Raw genomic sequence first — 25224 nt, forward strand, 5'->3', positions numbered from 1 at the left:
GACTAGTGGTTCTCAAGTCGTACGCGGAAGCTTTATAAGTGGTAGGCGAGCAGCTTTGAGTTATAGCAACAATTACCGTTAGTGTTTGCTAAAAGATGTCAACAAAGTTGTATGCAATCAGTAGAAGGTTGAACACCGCTGGACTAGATCTGTGGCTACGCAAACCACCTAACGACAACAAGAAGTCCAGAAGCCTTCTCGAACATAATTATCCCCAACAAGATTTGAACACGGGTGAAATGGCAATGTATTTCTAAGAATTGGCACAATGTCTGACCTCCACATTTCGTTTCAAATTTTTTTCACTTTTTTCTTGATCTCGTTGCACAAGACGAAGACTCGAACAAGATATTCTTAACCAGATAGATATGGATTTGGAAAATTTGATTTTTCCATCTGTAAACAAATATATGAGACAAATGAATGTTTAAATAAGTAAGAAGAGATGGTAAAAGGTTTAGAAGTATCCAATCGGAAGTTCAAATTTTTTTTATTCGAAGTTATTTGAGATGTTTTTAATATCTCACTAATTATTAGTCAAATTGGCTATCTACCCAGCTAAAATGGATTGTTTTCTAATTTCAAGAAATAAAAATTGAGCATCACATCCGAGAGATGGGAAGCTGAAAGGAATATGTAATATACCATAACAAACTTTATATATAATATAACAAGATAAACATCAGTTCTAAAATTATTGATACTGTGCCTATGTATCTTTGTTCAATAATTGCAGCTGAAGGCGCTACAGAAGTATGTGTACCAATATGAAGGTAAATAATTTTGTTCGCCAAACATCAAGTTGTGCAAACGGATGGAAGCCTATTGGCAGGGGGTATATTCACTTGGCTAATACAAACAGTCCCCAAACTCGTAAAGTCGTAAAAGAACCAAAATAAGGGAAATATAATTATGGGGAATAAAATTATGGCCTAACCCTAACCTGGTACACATACTATGGGAGTACCAAAGGCACAGCTTAGTAGACAAGGTGTGTATATAATATTTATATAAAAATCTTGCAATATCAGACTAAGATTTTATATATACAATTCAAGCTTTGTGACTCTAGTTATATGGATACTTGGAAGCTTTCCTCAAAAATTTATTTTTTGTGCAAGAAAAAAATTTCAGTGAATAAACATAATCATACTAACGCCTCACCTGCTTTTGCTTTCAATTTTGCAAATAGATGAAGCAAAATAGCATGAAGATAAATCTGTGAACGTTCAACTTCTTCTTGAGAATTCTTCAAATCTTCTAGAATTTGTACGATTCTGACAGAAAAAAACTACAGATCAATATACCCACACAATCCAAACATAGAGATTAATAGACATTCAAAAAGAATCTCTTAAAAGTAGCTACTTTGAAAATCTTATACAAACTTTGAAAATATTTTTTCTGTAGCTTCAAAATCTACCAGAGTTGTTTTAGGAGATTTATGCAGGAGAGTTAGAAGTAAGCTGGATGTAAGATTGAGTGCAGTTACAATTCCACTGTGCGTCTCGATTTCCTCAACCTATTGTAAAAGAGAAACAAGAGAGAGAAATTAACAAAAGGAGACACAATTTGTGTAAAAAATGTATGTACATTGCAGTTGAGCAGTGAGCTGGACATATTCACTCTTACGACAAAAATATGTTGATTTAAACTAGAGATGCGCAACTCGCGGTCCATAGGTCATGTTATGGCCAATGAAAGCTATTTATGTGACCTGTGAAAAGACTTTGTATTCCATTTTGGGGAATGTTTTTTCATATTTGCAAAGGCATTATTCAGTAACTTTGACTTTGTGTGATGAAAATCACACTCAGATGAAATTTGGCTTGGAGAAGATTCAATGAAGTTAATTGTTCAATGCAGCCAAGATATCGAGGGTCGGGTCCAACTCGAGGGTCGAGTCAATAACTATTTTTTACACCAACAATTGTTACAACTCACAATATTGCAATGAACAAAAGATCAATCTTACCAAAGCACCAACAGCCATCATAATATCATTTATATATTTTCTTATTTTCACTGGATCTTTCAAATCAGAGGCAAGTACAAAAGTTCTCCATGCAGCTACAAACATCAATCTACTTTCTGATTCAACTTTGTTCAATCTCGGTAATGTTTTGCAAACACATACATTAACCTGGAATAGTTATTAAAACATTAGGTTGGAAAAACTTTTAATCAATATAATTCATAAGAAACAATCAATTTCCTAAAAATTACCCCGAGAAAAAAACCATTCTGAACTACACTAAACCTCAATTTTCACAAATATTGTCCACCCATATGTAAACTCAGATATGTCGAACGAAGCCTGAGCTTTGCATATTCTATACATAATAGAATCAGGAGGTAGTTGGGGAATCAGCATCAAGTTTACTAAGAATTTTCGGCAGATAATAAAGAAAGCATGCATATGCTTAAGTTTTTGTGGTCAAATTTGGTTTTCTCCGTATGGGAGCTGAGGTCCCATGTCGAAATTTCATTCACCTGGACTAGAAGAAAAATTCGAATTTCTTATCAATCAGATATCAAGATTCAGAGTGATTTTAAGGCCAAAGCAAGGCTTTATATGCACCCCACCCAAAAAAATGGAAACAATTTTTTTTTTCAGAAAAAATGTCATAACCCCCTCAACAAATTTTTTTTTTTACAAAAAGAGCCATAAAAACAACTGGAACATCAGGAATTCTCAAATATGTTACACTTGTTTTTGATATAAAAAAACTCAGTTCACCTTTGACAAATGGTTATATCTGTCTTTCTCAGCAAATTCTTTCATGATTGGATCAAGTGCAGGATCTTTACCAGACGGTGTTGTGTAGAAATTTTCAAGTCCCAGAGTATTCAAGATATGAGCACATGTTTCTAATAGATCACTCTAAAAACAAAAATGAATGTATTTTATCTTTTAAATTGTCATCGCTTAAATATAGCAAAAATGTCCGAAGTTTGGTAAAAATTAGGCAACAAAAGTGCATGATACATCGATAGAGCTATTGGTGTAAAAATTTCCATAGCATGGCTTCGAAATTCCTTTGTAGTGGTTTTTGAGATCGCTAGGATTGGAAGAGCTGACTTTTTCAGCTGGTATTGATTGTTTCGACCGAAGGCTTTTAACAATAACAAAACTCGAAATGAGCATCATGGTATAAAAAAAAAATCAAATTTATAATATTAAAATTAAAAAAATCTGATACAGGGATGGCCAATACCGAATAGTTCACTATTTCGAATACATTCGAAATTATTATTTTCGAATATGAAATTTCGAATACTTCGAAAATAAAATCCAGTAATAGAATCTAAGTGTATGAAGGAATTTTCATACAATAAACAATGGAATAACTTCTATCTACAACCTGGCTATATTACCAGGCATTTCATGTTTGCAGATTATTGCGATATATATTTTATATAACATGAGTTGTGTTAATTAACAGAATTAAAATAATACGACAAGGCATTTTAAATAGTGGTATCGGTGATGGATTTGAATGCGTGCGCAACACAAAATCATCCTAGTAAAACGCCCATACTTTTAAATACCAACCATTATCCAAATTATTTGTCAAAAAGCGGGATAAAGTATGAGTTCTTTTTCAGACTTGTGACAATTTTTTCGTGAGTACAAAAATACAAATCAAAAAGTAATTATATTCGGGAACTTTACCACACATTTTAAGTCCGCAGATCGCCGTTGTATGTTTGTGTAATAATACTTTTATTATTTTATAAATACGAAAATAGGGTTCAAAAACTATTTATAATCGGGTAGTTTACCACACATTCAATGTCCACAGATCATCGTTGTATTTTGTAAATACGAAAATAGGAATCAAAAATTAATATCAATCGCGAGTTTGCCTCACAATTTATGTCCACAGAATGCCGTGATATTGTGCCCGAATATAATTAATTTTTGATTCTTATTTTCGTACTCACGAAAAAATTGTCACAAGTCGGAAAAATAATTTATACTTTATTACACATTCAAGTCCACAAATCGCCGTTGTATTTTTGAGTTATAATAGTTTTAATATTTTGTAAATACGAATCCGAAATTAATTATAATTGGGCAGTTTACCACACATTTCATGCACGCAAATACCCGTGGTATTTGGTATTAATACTTTCATTATCGATACTTTTGACCATCATTATCAAAATTATTTGCCAGAAAGCGGGTGAGAGTATTTTTCCAATAAATCAACTTGTTTCCCAACTTGTGACAATTTATTGGATATCGTAACAATTACGGCTATAGATACCGTATTTCCCGGCTAATAAGTCTACATGGCAAATAGGACGATGTATATTTTTAGCACTCAAAAAAGGGGTTTTTCCATATAGGCCTCCAAGAAGACGGGTAGAAAAATTGTTCCCTGTTGTTCAGTTATGCTAATATGCGCTAATAATAATGTTTAGAACCAAATCACGTTCGTTTAGTAGAATCATACTCACAGAATAAACTATTTTTAACAATAAAGCGGTAATTTTAAGTTAAAAATCACAATCATTTTGAACAATCTATAATTTTATAGGGTCAGAACAGAACCAGATCATGTTTGTTTGGTAGAACCATACTCGCGGAATTAACTATTCTCAACAACGAAGCGGTAAATTTAAATTATAAAGCGGCAATCATTTTGGACAACCTATCAACCCGAATGTTGAAATAATTTTGAAATGTGATAAGTACCACACGGTACGTCCACGGGTTATTTCACAGCTGTGTTTCATGTCCCTGTCGTTTTCTGCTGAATCGGCAAAACCAAAGGGTCATAAATCACTTACTTTATCTCGGTGGCGGTGGCCGTGTTTTCTCCATTAAGTAACGATAACCGACCTACGATTAAATATCATGATTGGCAGACCCATAAGAACCAAATATAAGGTTAACACAAATTATGCTTGAGAAGACAAATGCGAAAAATAAGCAGGCCACATAGAAATAAAATAAACATGCTTTCTCTATAAGGCGCCCCTCCCCCCAAAAAATCAAGCCAAAATTGGGTCTAGAAAAGCGACTTATTAGCCGGGAAATACGGGGATTGTCGATTTTTCGACTAATGGAAATGATTTTGTGAATTAAAAGACGAATGTCGGCAATGTCCACCAACGCAAACGTGCAAATGTGTCGCAACACTATGCGACGTACATTCGCGCTGAATATAAACAATCAAAATGCCGACTCTATTTCATCGTCATTACAATACGTGAGAAAGCGTAAAAAGTCGTTTGAAGATTCCGGTAAAACGAAACACCGTGTTTACGGCGAAAAGTGACTAATATTCGTAATTATTCGGAAATGAGCCGAAAAGGTATTCGAATACTTTGATATTCGAATAATTTCGAATATTCGATTCGTTTTGGACAACCCTGAATTCTGATATAATCAGCACAAATAGTATTTATTGGTTTATGTAATTTTTTCTCATTAAACGATCACTTGAAATATTTCCTCTCATCCAGGATGTAACAAATCAGGTAAGCAATGCGAAACCAGAAATATTCTGATACTTCCAGGCATAGTAGCTATCTGTATCAGAGGTGGATGGTACAGAGTCTAGTTAATAGAGAAGATATGAAAATGTTAAATAAAGAAACAATACATATGAAACTATCGTAAACCTGAGCAATTTCTTTCGGAGAATTATCGCTGAATAATGGAAGAAGAAAAGAATTCCAGAATGAAGATTTGGTTTTACTTGATGTTGAGTAAGACCTCAATGCCTGAGAAAGTAACAAAGTTCAATATCAGGAATATATTAGATAAATAAACTGATGATAATAAGTGTGGCCCAACTGTAAATAATTCTTCATCAATATTAACTAATCAAAATAGGAATGAATTAGTTCCTTGCACGCCATTGGTTGTGCAGAGCCTTGTTCACAACAAAAGGCATATGAATACTACCTATGAAAAAAATAACAATCACTTCAAATTTTATAAATCATTCATGATTAAACAAAAACAACCCATAACATCACAACTAAGTATTGAATATTTATATAATTTCGGGATTACATTACCCTTTTTGACTCAGAAACAGTTTAATTTTCTAAAATTAATGAAAAACTATATCAGACCTTCAAAGCTGCATGTCTTCTATCTACCCATAAACTATTGAGTAATTTAACACAGGCAGTGTGTAACTCAGCAGGTAACTGATATGTTCCTTGCATATCTTTGTTGATCAATTCCAAAACTGCAGACAGACAACTTGACTTTCCAAGTTTGAGACCCTACAACAAAAAATAAGAAATTGATATTGAAACAATTTTTCTGTACAGAAATGAGAAAAACCCTTGTAATTTGAGCAACAACAAAATTGTTCCCAGTTGTAAAAAGGGATTCTAAGTTGTGCCATGTTCAATGAAAATAAATTTATTAAAGCAGATTATCTTGTCAATTGCAATTTTGTCAGATGTCAGTTGCATAAAATAACAATTTTTCATAAGGCATAAATGTTATTTCTAAAATCAAGAATCTGTTTCACAACAAATGTCAAATTTATTTTCATTTTCAATATCCTTGTTTCTCTATTACTTGGATATAAATAAAGTTGATGTTTTCCAACAAATCTGGATATTGTTTTTGTGTTAGCCTAATCAAGTTAGTTTCACAAGTTAAAATTATTGAATTTAAGTCCAGTACAACAATTTGTTTCAACTTGGGAAACTTCAGACTTCATACAGCAAATGCGTCTCTAAAAAAGAAAACCCTGAACAAGTAAAAGGATGACATGGCAATCAAGAACGATTGAGGAAAAAATTTTGGGCACATTCAGATTCTCATTTTTCTGAAAAATTATTGAATGAAAAAGTGTGTGATTTTTCCCTGTTTCACCATTTCCGTAAAATCTATCAATTTCACCCCAAAACAAACCTCTGAATCGAACAATTTTTGAATCGTCTCATAATTAAATGAAGCGAATGAACTAACCTTATCAGAATTATCTTTATCAATTTGTTCCAAATCGAGGAAAAGTTCCAACAATCCAGGTTGTGTTTGGACTGATATTCGTAAGAATTCAAGAATCCCAATTTTAAGATGAACATCCTCAGTTCTGGACTTGATACGAGAAAGTAAAATGTCCCTAAGGTACAGAAAAATAGGAATATTTATACAAAGTACAGTGATTTATACTCGCAGATTTTGTGATAGTGGACTCAATGGCCTAACGTAGCATTTACCAAACTTTTTCTTCGTGTGACGCCAGATTTTCCAAAAAAAAAAAATTGCGGCGCATTTTTACGAAACAAATGCTGCCATCAAATAAGACCCAATTTTGTGATCAATAATGTTTACTTTATGCCTTTCAAAGTTTGAAAATATGTAGGCCTGAAGAATAAAGGCAGTGTCAACTCTTCTTTCTCATCTCTGTCTGATTTTCCTTCGAAATACAAAAAAATCACCCAGATTCACTAAACTCAGTTTAGCAGATAAATAAACTGCAGCTCGCAAAATGGGTAACTGAGCATAATATAGAAAAACAGTCGATACAGACTTTCTTATTAGTACAACGAAATTTATACATTTTCTTTTAAGAATATCTTCAATTTTGAATAAAGAAACTTTCAGATAGAATTCAAGTCATACCTAACAGCTGCAACATCTTGTCCTAAGCTAGCATGCAAAGACATCGGTACTGCAACAGATATTCTTCTTAGTAAAGATAAAGCTATTCTTGGTAGAGATGAATTATGCTGATGATATAGATACCCAGCAACAAGTGACACCAAATTTGGTCCTGAAATAAGAAAAAAAGTTGAATAACAAAAAAAAACAAGAGAATGATGTTCAAATATATGGAGACAAATGTCCAATGATATATCTATTATCTGATCATTTCAATTTTTCAAATCTACAAATTTTGTCCCACACCTTACAATACTGATAAAGCCATAGATGAACACCAGGATTGAAGAAAATATAGCATAGTCTGATGGAATGCCACGATGGTCAAATGTCAAAACAGTATTTCCATGAATAAAAATGAAACAATAAAATTGTGGAATATACCATCTTACTAAAAATTTGAAATTGATTAGTGCAATAGTTGCTGAGTAAATAGGGATTTATTGTGATAAATTCAGAACTATGAACACATGTTTAACTTTTGAGATTTTAAAATAAATACCCTTTCCAATTCAATAAATTTTGGCCTATATTCTGTATATATTGATAAACACAAAATCAATACTGTAATATCAAACAAAATATTTTTTTGACATTACTTGAATAATATTCATATTTACCTCCAGGGCAATGTGTCGATAATACAGAATGCAAATATGATGCAATATTTTCTTCATCTTTGTTTGCTCCGACAAATTGTTGTTCTTTTGTTTTATTTGAACACAAAATATCATTTTCAAGTCTCAATATATTGTTTAAAACTGAAAATCCAAACCTGATGATTTCCATCAAATAAACTACGCTTGGTGATGTAGGCTGGAGAAAGTAATAAAATATATTATGAAGAGTAGGTAAAATTTGTCGGATGTGGAATTCACTACCCAATAGCTGTTATCTTGCTCTTATTGACCTGAACTGCAAATCTCGCATCTGTGGCAAAGAACATTTGTGGGCAGGTAATGTACGATGATGAATATATTTAGTTTCAGTAGCTTTAGACATTTCAGTGATCGCTAAGGATGCTAAGTATGATTACTAACAAGTATTGGTATCAGATTCTTGAATTTTTGAATTTTCTCGATTCCTTGACATATCTTACCAAGAAAACATACCCTTTTAAACAATACCATATGAAATCAAATACAAGAGCGATGTTCAAATATATGGCGGACAAGAAGGCCAAAACTAAGTAGTATTGGTGGTCAATCCGTCACAGTAGCCAAATCGCACAAAAAAAAAACGAATCCCTAAGAACTCAGAGATTTTTGAAATAAATAGGCATAAAAGCCTACGAGCGAAAAATACATATATATAGTGAAGTTTGCGACATCGTAGCAACTCAGCATAGCAGTAATGCAATTTATACATACGGTTATATGTGAAGGACTTGCCACAAAACGTTACACATTGTTTGCAATCCAAGTTTTACCCTTGAGAATTTATTCCAATGCATCGGAATCGGTTCTAGTCGATTCCGCGGAGAATTGATTCTATAATCGAATCCAGACTCAATTCCGCCATTCCTAGTGATCGCTAGGAATTTTCGTTTTAACGATTACCCAATAATGAATATTTTTCATAGACAACAGAGGTCCAGAACGCCGCAGGTCAATATTCCTTCCCTTTGGGAATTATTAATAGAAACATTGCGAGTCTGCAACAAATGTTTTTTTCACTGGTTAATTTTGTCATAATCGCCGATTGTTTTTGTCACTGCGATCGTTTCGGCAATTGACATCCCAATGTTGGTAATCTATATTGCCTCCCATTCTCTTTTTTTCGCAAGTATCAATTCTTGCAGGTCTGCAACATCGAAGTTTTATATTTCTGGTATAACTGTGCATTCACATCAGCGACAGATGTTCAAAACATTAAGAAGTGATTCCAGAATCCAAATTAATTCAGCGTTTTAAGCGTGCTCAGATAAAAAATGAAAGGCTTACTTACATCTGATGCAAGCAATGAGTGTAGGACATCTACTGGTATTGAGATCAACTTGAGTATAATATCGACCGAATGTGAGTGAGTGAGTATGTTTAGTGTCATATGTTGAATAGGAGACCATAAGCTTGCAGGTTGCAAGTCATCATTGTTGGCCGATCTTGTATTGTACGAACGAAGCATAATATGACATAGGTTGAGACATTTTAAACCTAAAAAGAATACAAACACAATAACAATTTCTGTACCATACCCAGCGATGTCCATTATTCAGATTAATTCAAAAATAATGTCATCATTAATTTGATATTTTGATTTACCTCTATATATATATTTCGGAAAAGTTTCAATAAGTTACTGTTCATGTCAAAATGTATTGCATAAAATCGGATTTTCATAGTATCATAACACTATACTTAAAATATATCGGTCTGATATGATCCGTATGTATTTCATAAAATGGATATGCAAATATCAGAGGAGGCAACAGGTACTGTTTCATCTAATGCAGTGGTTCTCAAACTTTTTAAACAGCACCCCTTTTTAGAATTTGTCCAGTTCGCACTCACCTCAAAAATAACTAGCTAACGATAAGCTACAAATAACAGATAGTAAGATGAAAGTATGTGTGGATGAAACATGAATAATGAAATAAATGAAAAGATTTGGAATGTAAATATCCAAAATAAGGCAGGCAAGATCAAATCTAACAAATATTTCTATTTTTAATCAGCTTCACAGCCCCTCAAAAAATTGTCTTCGCCACCTTGTGGGGCACGCCCCACCGTTTGAGACCACTGATTTAACGCATAGAAGTCGAGACTTTTTCAAATCCTATACTTATAACCAAACTTGGAACAAACCTATTTTATCTGTCGTTTCAAGATCTTGTCTCCATTTATGAAATGTAGGGAAAATCTCTCTTAGAAAATACAAGACAGCTGGTGCAATCACTGCGATGATCAATTTCAAATTTAAATTCTTGTCGTCTTCAAACATTTCAGAATTCCAGTCAATTGTTCTTTCTACCAACGAAATAATTAAATCGAGAATGGCCACAGTAAAAGGATAGCGACCATTTGACCTTTCCACCTAAAACAAAATACAATAATCTGTGAAAATTATCAGGTAAATAATATGCAAAAATATATCAAAATAAGGACAAAAAATAAAGCTAATTGTGGAAAGGAAAAGGTGGATTAAATGATAAATTGTTCGTTTTTTTAAATGGGGGACATGAATACGCATTCACTAATTTATCACACATGATAGATTAAGATAGCTATTAAAAAGGGGGTATTTCCCCCAGGGTCTCATTTCAATTTTCTTTCGAGAAATAACACTAGGGCTTATTTTGGGGGGATGACTTTTATTTTCATTTATCAAAAACAAAATTTCAAAGTAAAGAATTACGAAATTTTCAAATATACAAAATATAAAAACCGATATCCATTTACTTAAAAATAATAAGTTTTTTTAATTGAAACAACTGCTAAATATAGATTATTAATCATTTGAAGTGTAGGGGAGATTTCTTGCTACAGACTAGATCAAAACAAAATTTCGCGCTATCGACTAGGTCGTATTTTACGTGGAATGCTTATATTGGAATCATTTTTAAAATTCAGGCAAGGTCTTATATTCAGGAAAACAGGTGACTACTATATTCACTTCCTATCAATCTACTTACATTAGCAAGAACATTTCCAAATATTCCAGGATACAGAGGAGCAGGTAGTTCTGATACATAATGCAAAGGGAGTTTCGCCGCTGATTCAAAACTTTTCATAAAATTCTGCTCAGAAAAAGGCAAGAATTGTATTCTAGAAATAGCTGTGATGATGGACAACAAATGTTGATTGTTTTTCATGCTTGGCCCAGAAGAATCAGAACCTTGATTTATTGATGTATCACACTTGAGCCACATTGTGAGACATCGTACGCATAGTGACAACAGATCAAGAGGTGGATTTATCATGTTGGTCAATCTGGAAAATAGAGGTATAGCTTCAATGCAGGAGAAATTTACACAGTTTTTAGGATTACAGGCAATCTTCTGTTTTCAAAAAATCATTATTCTATTTTTTTTCAGAGAAAATTTTCCCAATGCAATATCAAATGCACTCATTCAGAAGTAAAAAAGTCTCATTTCTGAGCAATGTTTCATTCAATCACTAATATTCTAAGATTTTAAAATTACATGATGATGGTGCATGAAGCGTCAGCAACTGTTAATCAATGTAAGACTTAGGTAGCAAATTCCATGTAAAATTTAGGCTTATGTAATGATTATTCTGTTAAATAGACCCATTCAATTATTCTGGTACATAACTGTTAGCTTCTTTTTATCAGTGATAAGTCTATTTGAACATGATTAGATAAAAATACCAGTCTCTGTAAGAGAAATGCATTGGAGCAGTGGTTCTCAAACTTTTTTAGTCCCAGAGCCGCATTTCGAACCTAAAAGCTATGAAGAGCCGCACACAAACAACGCAAGGTAAAATAGCAACAAACCTCAAGCGCGTATCTAAAATACCAAGTCATCGTAACAACAACACACGTAACAACTAGGGATGGGGAAAACATTCGAATAACAAATCGAGTAATAAAATATTCGAATGGCATTTTACTATTCGAATATCCGGTACCACGTGACCTGCGCCGCTCTGCTTGGACACCGAACTCGCGCGTCTCCAACTCAATCGTGAATTGTGCAAGATTTCCCAACGACACTCGTTTTTTTTTTAAAAAAAGACAAATTTGAAAAGTCGTTGTCTTTGCGTTATGGTGTTATATTATTCTAATCTTTGCACCTAACGTATCGTTTCAATTCATTATTTTGCAAAAAAAACGTACCGACCATACCGTATTTAAAATATATTTCCCAGATTTCAAACATGTCATCAAACTTGGTGACATGTCATTAGCCATTTCTTGCATTACCGAACATAAAGTTGATTAAAATTAAACGTTAAAATGACGTTTCGGCGTTTCATTGTGAAAAAAAAAACGATTTATGTTGGTAGAAAACTCTAGTTATGAGTTACTTGCATGAAAAACACTCATTAGGTTGTAACCAGATAAGAAATGTCATGTCCTACTCCATTTAAAGCACTTTGTATTAGCTCTTTAGTGATCCCTTAGAAAAGCATGGGAAACTCAATTATCGTTTCAATAAATATCTGCATCTCGGTTACCGTTCACTTTAAACAGGCACGGTTAATTTACCAGCGGTGATAAGGAAAATCAAAATCGAGGCAGAGGATGTAACTCAGAATAAAATTAATTAGAAATATGAAACTTCGATATTCGGCAACCGCTTATACTTGCAAAAAACGGGAAATGGCGGGAATATAGAATACCAACTTTAGGATATTGCCGCCGAAACGATCGCGGTGACAAAGACAATCAGCGCTTATGATGAAATTAATTATTAACCAGTAAAAAAACGCTTTATTGCCGACTTTTCAATGTTTCTATCAATTTCCAAATGGAGTATCGACCTCCGACGTTCTGGATCCATGTTATGTATAAAAAATATTCAAATTATTTGATTCGAAAAAAGATTCGATTTTGCTCACCCCAGACTAACAGCCAATTAATTTAGCTTTGCTTTCTAATAAGTTTGTCAAAGCGGGTCGTAATCGTGGAGGATGCATAGTGCAGTAGCTGCTTGAGATGATCGCCAGCCTTTTTCGGGACTATTTTCGATTACTGGAACAAAATTAAAATCAAAATATCCATTGAGTTATTTGATTTATACTAGGGTCACCATATTTGAAAAAGCAAAATTCCGAACAGTGCATGACTATTTTCATGACCTCGTAGTAAAAAATATGCGCACGGCACGAAATCGGACGTATGGCAATCCTAATTTATACATAATGTCCGGAAATGCGACAAACACTGAAAATCCGCGAAAGCAAGCCAATGATTACAGCCATGTCTAAAATCTTTCCAAGTGAAAAGTGTCCGCGTTGCGCGAAAACGCATACTGTTGCGTCACTATTGCATCTTGCAGGTTAGCCAACGCTACGCAAATAAACACGGGGAAATCCATTTGACTAACTAATAGCCTTCAGCCTTTTAATTTCGAGTCATTGATTAGTTTTCCATGAAAACTTTTCTTTGAAAATAATTAATTTTTAAACCATTAACGAGAGCCGCAGGAAAGGTTGTTGAGAGCTGCATGCGGCTCTCAAACCCTAGTTTGAGAATCACTGCATTGGAGTGATTCTTGTCTAACAATGATAGTTTTATTCCAAATGCATTCCGAACAGGCGAACATTGAGAGGAAAACTTTCAAAATTCATACCAAATTGTAATTTACAGTACTCTACCTTTGTATCAAAGGAAATATTTTCTCAATAAATGGTTCTAAATTTTCCATGATTTCATTTTTCTTCGCCAAATTTTTGTACTTTGGAAGCGGTTCCAATAATTTTTCTAACAAACCATAAATCAAGTTTGCTTTGTCAACGTAGCCAAGAACTTCCAAATCTGAACTTTGACCTCTGTATTGAAGGAGATTCTGTAAAAGGAGTATAGAAGTGAAAGAACATATCAATTTTTTTTAATTGAATCCCCAAAAGCAATTATGGTGCTAGCGTTTCAAGAATTTTTTTATGTGGGTCAGTGATAAAGTTTCTAACAAATATTTTATTTTTTACGAAAAAAGAAAGCCAGTCCATGCTATATAAACTAGAACTTGATAAAAAAAATCTAGTTTGTATGCTGGCATATACATGGTTAAATGTAGTTATACGGGGATGGTACTGTTAACCCCGAAGAGGATAAGGGTCATAAATCACATACCATATTGTCAAACAGTTTTATTTTCTGAAGTTTACTTCATCACTAACAAGTATTGTATACACAACGATAACATTTGAAGTCCTTTTCGTATGTTATATTTTTGAAAGATAAAATAAAGCAGATCACTGATGGGATATCCAGGAATGCGAGGTACTTGGGTACTTGGGAAATCGGCCAAGAAAATGTTGGATAAGTAAAAAATTTCTTGAATTCAACTATTGAAGCCAGATTCTGGTGTTTAACCCCAAAAGATGTGAAAAATTGGGGATATACGAGGTTACTATATACATTTGCAATTTTTTTTATTAAGTTTAATAAAAATGCTAAACCCTAGAAAAATATTAAATATTCACATCCCAATACCTCAATTTCAGCTTGAAAGAATTTCCAACCATTTACATTAGTTTGCCATTGAACCATTGCTCCTAGTTGAGTGTCAATTAGATTACCAACAGTTCCCATTGGCACCTTGAAATGATGAAAACCCCCTAGATAAAAAGAAATGACTTTTAACGAAAGAATAGACGCACATTAATCAGTTACATGTAGAAATTTTAGTTTCAGATCACAAATTAAACTAAAAAATAATAAAAACAAAGTAAGCAATTTAGAACTAACTGTGTATACAAGCAAATTAAGTGTACCGCCATGTTTTTGAACTTCTCATTTTTGACAAAAAAAAATTTTTTCAGAAAATATAGTTGGTTATGTAAATAATAGATGATAGATTATTCAAGTCAAACTGAATCGCAAATTACAAAAATAACATTCTCCCAATGCAAGTAATTTCAGATAGCTATACCGTTAGAAAACAGATATAATATAACCTGCAACAAGTAGATTTTTATTCATAAGTAATTTCCAGTGAGACCCATTCTCATTGCTTTCAACATCATCTGTACCACGAGCTGCCAGATATTCTGCTACCGAGGGAAGATTCGAGATGAAAGTAAAAACCTGAGAATAATATAATCAATAATATAAGGAAGGCATTTTTACACCTTCATTCCATGAAAGACTTTGTTTGGGCAGACACTGCTACGCTTCGCAAAAGCTACTACCCGAACCCCATAGCTCTTGCGAAATTTTATACCCAATTGGGGTTGGGCACCCTGGGTAAGGTGAGTAATCTGTAGGGCTGGGAATTTAAGGGAACATACTTTAACCATTAAGTGGATAAAATTAACTGGTTAACTGCAGCGTGACGCTTGGCGTCATAGTCATAATTTAGAATTCATACGTCTCAATGGTTTCAGAGCTATTTCGCATATTCTTATCATGGCATCGATTAAAATTATTTGAGAATATTCACAATAAACTACGATAATCATTTATGAAGAAATTGTACTCGAGATGTCAGTTCAAGGTCAAAATAAATTGAAACTGTTAACCATCTAAAATCGGTCCTAGTGATTTGTGAGCCAACATAATTAAGCCCAATGCTCTGACAACTAGGACATAAGCTTACAGAAATTAAAAGAATGCGTATTATGTAAACTATAAGACTATAGAACTACTGCTCAATTTCTAAAATCAAGAATTTAAAATATCACGAAATCTTGAAAAGAATTGAATGTTCAATTTGTATTGTATATTCTTATCCGTCCAGTTATCTCATACAGTTTGGAATGCTGAGAAGTTAATGAACCCCTTCCAACCGCCTGAATTCAAACCTGTGTTATCAGCTTTTGTCACTAACCTCATAAGAAGATATTTCTCCAGATGTTAAAGCAGTTAGCAATTTCATCATTGGACTGAGATGAAGAGGAAAATATCCCGATGCAGATGATAACAAGAGATGAAGACCTGTTCCTCTTTTCTTCTCAGACCAAAACTTAAGTAAAAAATAGAAAAAGTTTAGCTCCTTCACCTATGACCGGATGAGTGAGTGTGTCCCGGCTTTGATTAAATTTTAAGTTTTGAGAAAAACATCGTTTAATCAAATCATTTGATTACCAGCACGTTCAATAAGGATTCAAAATGCTCATTTTATATGTCAATAGCTTAATGCTATTGTGAATCCCTGCCCTACGCATGAGTTATCAATCAGGGCGTAGCATGTGAAGTCAATTGAATGAATTGTGAGTCGAGACTGACATTGGAAATGTGGAAAAAAATTTAAATTCTCACCGCTTCTGCTGCTGTTTTTGAAGAGGATAAAACTTTAGTGACAGCCTCCATTAATTCTCCATAATCACCCAATGTATCTTCATGGAATGAATGAGTAACACAAGATAATAAACGTCGAAGAACATTTCTTGAAGTTGTCGCTACAGGCTAAAGAAAACAAACAAGAAGTTTGCTACAAAAACCATACAGTTATCTATATCCAAATAGTGTAAACTTCAAGGACTGCCCTAAATTACCGTAATGTTGATTTAAATAAAACAATTCAACATATATTTTACAAAATTAAAAAAAAAAAATAATTTCATTTATTTGAACATTTTATAAATAACATTCATACACATATGTAATACAGTAGAACATCCACTAACGAAAGACCCCGAATACGAAAGTTCGAAGTATTGCTTCGAATAACAGAAGAGGCTTCTAAATACGAAATACAGAAAATTTAAAACACACGCTGTTGGCCATTTAAGCAAATAGGCAACTCGATTCAGAAGTGGGGCGCCTGAACTGCTTTGTCATTGGCTGACGACCAGCGACTTTCCGCCATCCCATTGGCTCGTTTGTTTCCAGTGGGTACGTACAATGCGTCTCGCTCAGTTTCAGTTGCTGGTGAAATTCAGTGAACAAATTCAGTGAGTGAATTTAGTGGTGTGTTATTTTCGTACATTGCTCTCTCCTTAAGCTATCAACCATTTGCCGAGGGGCCGAAATCTCATTACCTACCTAATTTATTACATCCTGGGTGAAGTGGTGGGCGTTAGAGTTAAACCCGATATTTTTCATCTACAATGCCAACATAGTTAATCAGCTACAATTGGGCCACCAGGCCGATGCGGCAACATAAAATGCAATCAACAACGTATACTTTACTGATCCATGAAAAGTTTATAACACCCTCTTTATTTATATACAAAAGCATCGAGAAATGATTAACATCAAAATAACAGATTTCGAGAATCTTACCAAATCACTTTCAACTGGATGAAGATCAGAAACTTGCATTATATGAAACCAAACTTTTTGTTCGATAACTCTTTCTCCAAGCCGTTGTGTAACATTGCTCCCAGAATCATGTAGAATCTAGAAAAATTGAAAATGTATTCCTTGTTTCCGTACAACATACAATCGAAAAAACAAAATAAACATGAAACATGTACTGTCGAATTAATAAATCAAGACATTTGAAATTTTCATTGTTCTCAGAAAGAACACAGTTATATTCTAAATTACTCTTTATAGCCCATAAAAATCAATTGTAAACAAACTTAAAAGGTGAACACACAATTTTAGAGAAGTGAAGCCACATTATAAACCAGGAGAGCTAAAATCATAACATATTGTCTGCTAAGTAGCAGCATTGCAATTTGCACAAAAAAGAGGAAACACAATATCCTCGTCCAGATACGAGTCTTAATAAGGTATTGGAAATTGTTGACAAGTTCGTTTCATATGCATTGACTTGATTGAAAAGGGTGTCGTAACCGACCAGAGAAACACCATGCAATGGCAATCCTCTGACACTCAGGATTTGAACCTGTGAACCATAGAGTCCTTTCAGAATAATAACGGCCATGTCTATTATTCTTATATTAAAAAATAGATAGTTTATTTTTAAAAAACAGAAATTAAAAATGGAGAATTCTGGAGACAAGCAAAACCTATGTAGAAGTTTAAAACATGATAGATATCATGCGCCTGCCCACAAGCTAAAGATAAGATAACACCTGCTGAAGTATGAATTTTCAAATAACCTGATATCTGATAGTTGCCCATGCCAGAAGCACGGGAGATATTGCTGGTATTTCAGTCAATGAACAAAATATTTTATCAAGTTCTTTGAATTCTGTTTTCTTCTGACTTAATTTATGTTGGTCTGTACCACCGGCTTCTGCCAATCTCTGAAAGATTATCAGAACATAAAGTGGGAATAGACTAAGAAAATGAAGATTTCATTATGTTAATTACCTGATGCAATTACAATTTACAATGTCTGTGAAAATTTGATCTTAAGAAATTAGAATTCAATGTTATGTGAGAACAGCGTCTGAAAAATTTTACCCCCAAACATTCCAGTCTGAAAATTTCTTAAAAAAGATTCTTAATAGAGGTTACGGGTTGTTTTCATTGTTTTCTATGGTTAAACTACCCAAGGCAGGAATTCACGGGGTGAATCTTATTTGAACTTTTTCTAGCAGTCTTTTTGAAGAAATCAGTTAAGTGAAATAATTATCATCCAGTGAAATTTCACTATCTCATGGAAATTTTGCAAAATGAAATAACATAGCTGAAACATGAAAATTTGGTTTTAGTTTGGTTGTGACAGCATCAGGCGGGCCAGATTGAATTACCTAACAGGCCGGAATCTGCCCGCGGGCTGTAGATTGCCCATGTCAGATATAGAGTAATGCAAAAGTTATACCTGAAGATATTCCATGTCAAAACCTTCAATTAATATCAATTGTTGCAATATATTCAATCGAGATAGGAGATGTGCAAGATTGCTAGTATCTGTCACTTCAAGAAGTGGATGACCAGCACCATAACCCTGATCTGAACGAGAAAATAAAATTAAGAGCCTTTTACCATTTCTTCCACTTTCAAAATTTGCAATGAAAATGTGAACCAACAACAACAACAACAACAATAACCGCAACTACAATTAAGCAAAACGATCCATTCTGTGTCTAATAAAAGTTGAGAAAAAGATTAAGACTCATAATGCCCTGAAATATGAAATACAATGAAAAATAATGATGTAACATCAATTAATTAATAAAGTTTGCAAAAATGATACAAATTCGCATCATATTTTGGGCCCAAAGGTCAAAAGCACTGGTTACCTATTTCTAAGCAAACTAGCACTTTTACGCTTTTAAAATTTCTTCAGAATTTTTATATCTCACAGGGTATTTCAAAATTAAAATATGCCATTTTCCTGTAATATTCTGATACATGCAGTGCACTGTTACCAGGTTACCCACCTCCAAATAAAAGCCATGCAAAAAATATAAAATAAAAATAAATTAACATAATAAAAACTACCTTTAAATGTTTTGCCGAGTTGTAGCAAGATATCAGGAGCCATTTCAAAATGAGAGTAATACATGAATAAGATTTCCAATAGTTCACATTGTTCTTTTACTGCTTGGAGGGCAAATGGCACGATCACCTGTAACATTCAATACCCAGCTAAATAAACCAATTCAAAAGATTATTTGATTATTATAAAATCCATAAGTGTTTCATGTAATATATGACTCCAAAAAACTTAGCAGACTTTACCAGTAAATAATATATTATGAAAAACACTACAGGAATGGATTGTGCCATGAAATAGTTTAGGTTTTTTCAAAACCCTAATCAAATGGTCATATTTTCATCATGAAATAATTTTTCCATTTTTCAATTTAATTCCAATCCAAGCAAAGATTTTGAACATGACATCTTTTGTTGGAGAGCGGGTGGTGCCAGGGTCTCCCTTTTACAAATTTCCAAAAGATCGAATAAGTCAAAATATTATTGTCAGCAAAGGAATGAAACTCACTAAACATGTGGCATAATAGCAGCAACTGTTTCAGAAGCCATTTCACAGAAATTATCGAGGAACAATGATTCAAGTCAATAGTCATTTTGACGTGTGAAGATACATAAGTCTTTGTGGGAAAGGGCGAGGAAGCCCACAGTCGGAGGCTCAGTTTATCTATGTACCGTAATTCGGTGCTCCCGAAGTATGCGAACCAAGATGGCGGACATCGGAACGTAACATGGGTAACAGGTTAGGGTTAGGCGATAATTTTTTTCCAATTTTCCTTATTTTAGTCCTATTATCAGTTCGAAGACTAGCCAAGAGCCTCCCGTATTATCTATACCTAAAATTATGGCCTAACCCTAACATAGTACACCTATTACATTCCGATGTCCGCCATCTTGGCTCGCATACTTCGGGAGGCCTGTAATTCTTTATATTGCTAGATGGTAGGCCAGGCTTACAAAAATGAGTCTCTCTTGTGCTTTATATAGTTGAATAATAAGGAAGAATCATTTACCTGATGTGTGAAACTAGAACCCCTTGATTTAGATGAAGGAGGATCAGATGAAAATTGTTCTTTATATTGAGAAAAAATATTTTTACTGAGATCTGATTTTAAATTGTTGACAATTTCTGCATATTCTTGCTGTAAAAGAAAAATAATTCAAGCAAGTTATGTATGTAGTTGTAGAAGAGTTTTAAAACTTATATTATTTCATTTTAAATTCTCGAGTCAGAATTATACACATTATATTAGTCGGCAGTAGGATAAATTTTCCAACCAGAATTAAAAAGCTTGCTGCATCATAGTTTTCATAATGTCCATTTATAATATAACACATAAAGCTAGATATCTTGGATAAACCCAAACTTCATTATCTAGTTAACTCAGGAGTGTTAGTAAATTTGAGGCAACCAATTTCAATGTTTAATGCTATAATATTGCAAGATTTTCAATTCATTTTCAATTCAGACTGGTTTGGCAGCTGCGTTGAATTTGGATCATTGGTATCACAGGAAGTTAGGCAGACCAGGACAGTGGGGCAAGCTAAATTTTACGAAGAGCTTCTATTAACCTAATTGTAATCGTTCCATACATGTAAGTAGCCTATCTATTCAATATTCACAGCGGCAGTTGGAAATTTGAAGAGAGTAATAAAGCAGTTTAGAATAGGTTTCTTGTTCAAATGAATTATGTGGTGAATGATGAACGTTGGACTTGGAAAATAAATTTTCAAATCACAAATATTCCCATATTTCCATCCTGACAAAGCAAATAATAGTTTATATCTTGGCAGACATTCATTATATCATCTCTGAACATCTCAAAACCCAAAATATACATTGATGATTAGGAATTGCAAAACCTATACTTGAGATTACAATGGTAAAATTCTATACCTGAAAATCATGAGATTTATCTTCAAAATAGCTGAGTACATGCTTTATGATTCGCAGTAAATGTAACCTGAACATAATAAAATATTTAGAATCAAAAGAAAAGACTTTTTATTTGATAGGAAAAAATTCGATCTCTAATTTAATAACAAACAATAAAAAAATCCACATCCCAATAGACCACTTTTCTAGTATTCTTAACTTGGCATCGAATCTTAATTAAGAATAAATAGAGCGCATTTATATTAAAATTCTGTGAAAGATGGATGAAAAAGCATTGCGCAACTTCTATGCAACGCAGTTCATAATAACCTATGATAGGTTCAGATTATCACCGAAAATGCCAGTTGTATTAGGGTCTCCATATATGCTGCACTGCTGAAGGATTTCTATGATGTTCGGAATAAATAGGAAATCTTATCTTGTGATCAATATTCAATTTCAAACATATTATAGTTCTGACATTCATACAAAAAATGGATTGGAAAATGTAGTTTTCTTAGACACAAATTTGTTCAAAAGATTTTACCTTTCACTAAAGAAATATTCGGTTATTTTTCCGATCAATGCAAAATGACTTCTGTCATCTTCTAAAAGTTCGTTGAATTTTTCTTTTGATCCGTGAAAATCACAAAATGAATATTGAGATATCAAATTCAGCGTTTGAACAGAATCAAGGTTCTAAAAGTTTGGATATTCAGAATAAAATAATATCAAACAAGAATGAAAATATTTTAAGAATTGTATACTTTCTAAATCAGACTTGATGTGAAGATTTAAACTCTTTCAGGAAAGAAAGAAATAGGGTAGACGACGCCGAACGCAACAAAATATTCTGATCTTTTTCTACATGTATTTAACATTTTTATGCTTTCTTTGAATAAGAACAAAAAAAAAAGTACATTACAAAAATGATACCAGAAACTCTGCTAGCTTCAAACAAAATGTCTGCAGGTTGGATGAGATGCTTTTGTTATTCTTCAATTTTTTCTTTGATTCTTCGCTGTATAAATATGAATATAATTATTATACACATCCTCAAATTTTAACTTAAAATATACTAAAAGAAATTGCATCAACAAACCCGTTTGTCTTATAGTACTTCAAACAGTTTTCAAGACATTGAATATTCTTGTTCAGTTCATTTCCAACAAGATCTGCATCTTTTATGCACGATCTACCAACTGTGATTCTCCATAATTCCTGAAATGGCCTGAGAAACAAATAAAGTAGGCTACTATTAGTTAGAAAAATATCATATATTCTCAACTTGAGACATGTATTTGTAACATTATCAACAGTGTAAGCAGTTACAATACATAGAACTGTACATGATATTCAGGTTAAACAAAGAGTCTAGGACAGTGGTTCATGAAGGGTGGGGGGGGGGGGGGGGGGGGGCATAGACAATTTTATGAGGGAGCGTGAAGCTAATTAAAAATAATGATCCTGCCGATCTTATTGTGGATGTGTACATTTTTTATTTTGGACATTTATGTTCAATCTATGTATTTTCAATGTGTTTTTGAATAAATCATACTTTTGGCTTACTATCTGGTATTTGTAATTTGCTTATTGTTAGCTACTGTAGTTATTTTGGAGGTGGGGCGCGAGACTTGACGAATTTTAAAAAAGGGGCGCGGCTTAAAAAGTTTGAGAACCACTGGTCTAAGAAAATGACATAATTTGATTGTATTCTCTCGAAATGTTTAAGTTTTGAAATACTACATTCTTTTTGTTGAGTATACATACAGTAGGATCACAACCTTTAGTTTTTAGCAGAACTTGGCATTTGAAATTAAATATGAAATAACATAAGTAAAGGATTTAGTAATTAACAAAATTATAGTGAATATGCTAAAAATTAAAAGGCAGAGTGCTTACATGGAATATGTCCTGTCATCTTCTTTCATGATTTAGCAGATTGAACCAAGCAGGGTTCAATATATATCAGTCTTATAAATACTAGAGAAGACTAAATTGAAAATAAATATAAATGGACTATTTGCAGAAAATTGTGGAAAAGTAAAAACATGAAAAATATTGCAAACACACGAGGCAAAATTGTAGCAGCAAAAAGTTTAGAGGGAGCAGCCAATTATTTCAGCGCAACAAAAAATATCTGAAGTTACGGTACTCCATTTACTCAAAGGACTAATTATAAAGGGACAGTATCCAAAAATTCAACTTCATCCATGAAGCGCTTCTCAAAGCAACTTTCAATTTGGTATGATGCAAATACCATTTATCAATACGAAAAGCATCATTCCTTTGCTGTCAATACCATACATACTTTGCTTTCTGCATAAAATTCTCTCTTTATTTTTGAAAACCTTGGCTTAGTTGATCACATAAATTAGTGTTGTAACCTTCCTATCACAGTAAAAGTATTAAATGATTTGTATCAAGCATTATGTACTATAAAATTTTATGATCATCAGCACAGAATAAATGTCTTTAAGAGTTTTTTTCACTGTATCAAGAGTCATTATTCTCCTGTTTTATCTCGTTTTCAATATGGTCAAGAAGATCTTCGTTTGGAACATCGGTGATATACATTCCTTCCTCTAAACATCTTACAACATTCTTTGGAATTCTTATGGGAAGAGAAAAGAAATCCCTACAGGATTGTCTGTCATAACAACGCTGAATGATAACTCTTTGATCAAGATATGCCAGATAATAAACATTGTTACTTTTGTGTTGCCTACCGATATTCCGACAATATCGATTCCCCCTAATGCTATATTTTACTGTGTTTTCCTCTGCATCGTATTCTATACTACCAATATGACCAGGAGTATCGTTCGTTTGAATAAGTGATTTAACATAATCATTGAGTTCTAGACAATCAAAATCGGAGTAAAAACTATCATGTGTAAAAGATGGAACACGCCCACTGGAGATTGGAACATTAGGAGTTCGTTTTTTGATTTCAAAAGGTATAAGATAAATATCTGTATCATCAACATTGCATATAAGTGAAGCATAGAATATGGATTTATTGTTGCCACATTGAGATAATTCAGGCCCAAAAATTTTGTTCGACTGAGCCATTTCTTGTGATAGTGGAACATGGAGAGTGTCGAATTCAAATTTACAATGATCTGATCTCAGTAACAAAGCTTCTTTCCCTTTTTTGCAAGACTGAAACAATCGGAAGTGACGATTTTTTGTATAGACCGCTTTGTCCACAATGAGTTTATCTTGCCCTCCTGAATGTATCGTTAGTCTGTGTCGAAATTCAGGATTTTCACACAATTCTTCAACAAAATCGCCGACTTCAAAATTAGATCGGAATGCAATACCTGGTATTCTGAAGATCAAATGTTGACTAAATTTTTCACTTGTACTCGAATCTAATCGTAATACATTCCATTCTGAACATACAATTCCAAAATCAGACTCCAATTTGTTGCAAGAAAAACAGATCAGATCATCAACAATTTTATTAGCATCAACTTCAGTATTACTTTCTTTTAAAAACTCGAGGTCAAAATAAAGATGGCACGGTTTGTTTTCACGTATTACTTCATAAAAATGTCGAGGCCAATTATTTTTCATCATTTTCTGATATTCCCACCAGAATTTTTCGTAAGTGCAAGCAATGAATTTTCTTCCTGAGCGATTGTTTTGAAGTGAAATAACAGGTTCGACTGCAAATATATGAATGTTTGGATCGTCTCCAGCTTCGGTAAAAGCATCATCTTGTTTGTGGTGAATATTCCAAGGTTTTTCCATAAGGATCACACAAATAAAT

At 33.3% G+C, this 25224-nt stretch overlaps 2 protein-coding genes across 2 annotated transcripts in view; both read right to left on the reverse strand.

Annotated features, from left to right (window-relative positions):
- The window catches only part of LOC120347019 (nucleoporin NUP188-like), a 29044-nt gene extending 5570 nt beyond the window's left edge, over positions 1–23474 (reverse strand). Inside the window, exons 1-28 of the mRNA XM_039416825.2 lie at positions 23349–23474; positions 22549–22677; positions 22383–22467; positions 21994–22145; positions 21468–21534; positions 20584–20712; positions 19580–19706; positions 18957–19087; positions 18289–18435; positions 17501–17617; positions 16535–16681; positions 16104–16238; positions 15232–15361; positions 14768–14892; positions 13930–14120; positions 11280–11577; positions 10453–10681; positions 9596–9801; positions 8269–8464; positions 7610–7760; positions 6953–7106; positions 6097–6252; positions 5638–5739; positions 2741–2884; positions 1976–2143; positions 1389–1522; positions 1165–1277; positions 278–396 (exon numbers count right to left, since the gene is read on the reverse strand). Of these exons, the coding sequence (XP_039272759.2) occupies positions 278–396; positions 1165–1277; positions 1389–1522; positions 1976–2143; positions 2741–2884; positions 5638–5739; positions 6097–6252; positions 6953–7106; positions 7610–7760; positions 8269–8464; positions 9596–9801; positions 10453–10681; positions 11280–11577; positions 13930–14120; positions 14768–14892; positions 15232–15361; positions 16104–16238; positions 16535–16681; positions 17501–17617; positions 18289–18435; positions 18957–19087; positions 19580–19706; positions 20584–20712; positions 21468–21534; positions 21994–22145; positions 22383–22467; positions 22549–22677; positions 23349–23377 (4011 nt within the window). The 5' untranslated portion in view covers positions 23378–23474. The remainder of the gene's footprint in view (positions 1–277; positions 397–1164; positions 1278–1388; positions 1523–1975; positions 2144–2740; positions 2885–5637; positions 5740–6096; positions 6253–6952; positions 7107–7609; positions 7761–8268; positions 8465–9595; positions 9802–10452; positions 10682–11279; positions 11578–13929; positions 14121–14767; positions 14893–15231; positions 15362–16103; positions 16239–16534; positions 16682–17500; positions 17618–18288; positions 18436–18956; positions 19088–19579; positions 19707–20583; positions 20713–21467; positions 21535–21993; positions 22146–22382; positions 22468–22548; positions 22678–23348) is intronic.
- On the reverse strand, positions 23440–25205 carry LOC120347025 (DNA-directed primase/polymerase protein-like). The gene has a single exon (XM_039416833.2). The coding sequence runs from the start codon at positions 25203–25205 to the stop codon at positions 23943–23945; it is 1263 nt and encodes a 420-aa protein (XP_039272767.2). The 3' UTR covers positions 23440–23942.
- Positions 25206–25224: the final 19 nt, after the last annotated feature.

This window comes from Styela clava, chromosome 11 (genome assembly GCF_964204865.1).
Source record: "Styela clava chromosome 11, kaStyClav1.hap1.2, whole genome shotgun sequence".
Lineage (NCBI taxonomy): Eukaryota > Metazoa > Chordata > Ascidiacea > Stolidobranchia > Styelidae > Styela > Styela clava.

Excerpts from the sequence above, each read along its gene's own strand:
- LOC120347025 (XM_039416833.2), bottom strand. The coding sequence starts at position 25,205 with ATGGAAAAACCTTGGAATATTCACCACAAACAAGATGATGCTTTTACC.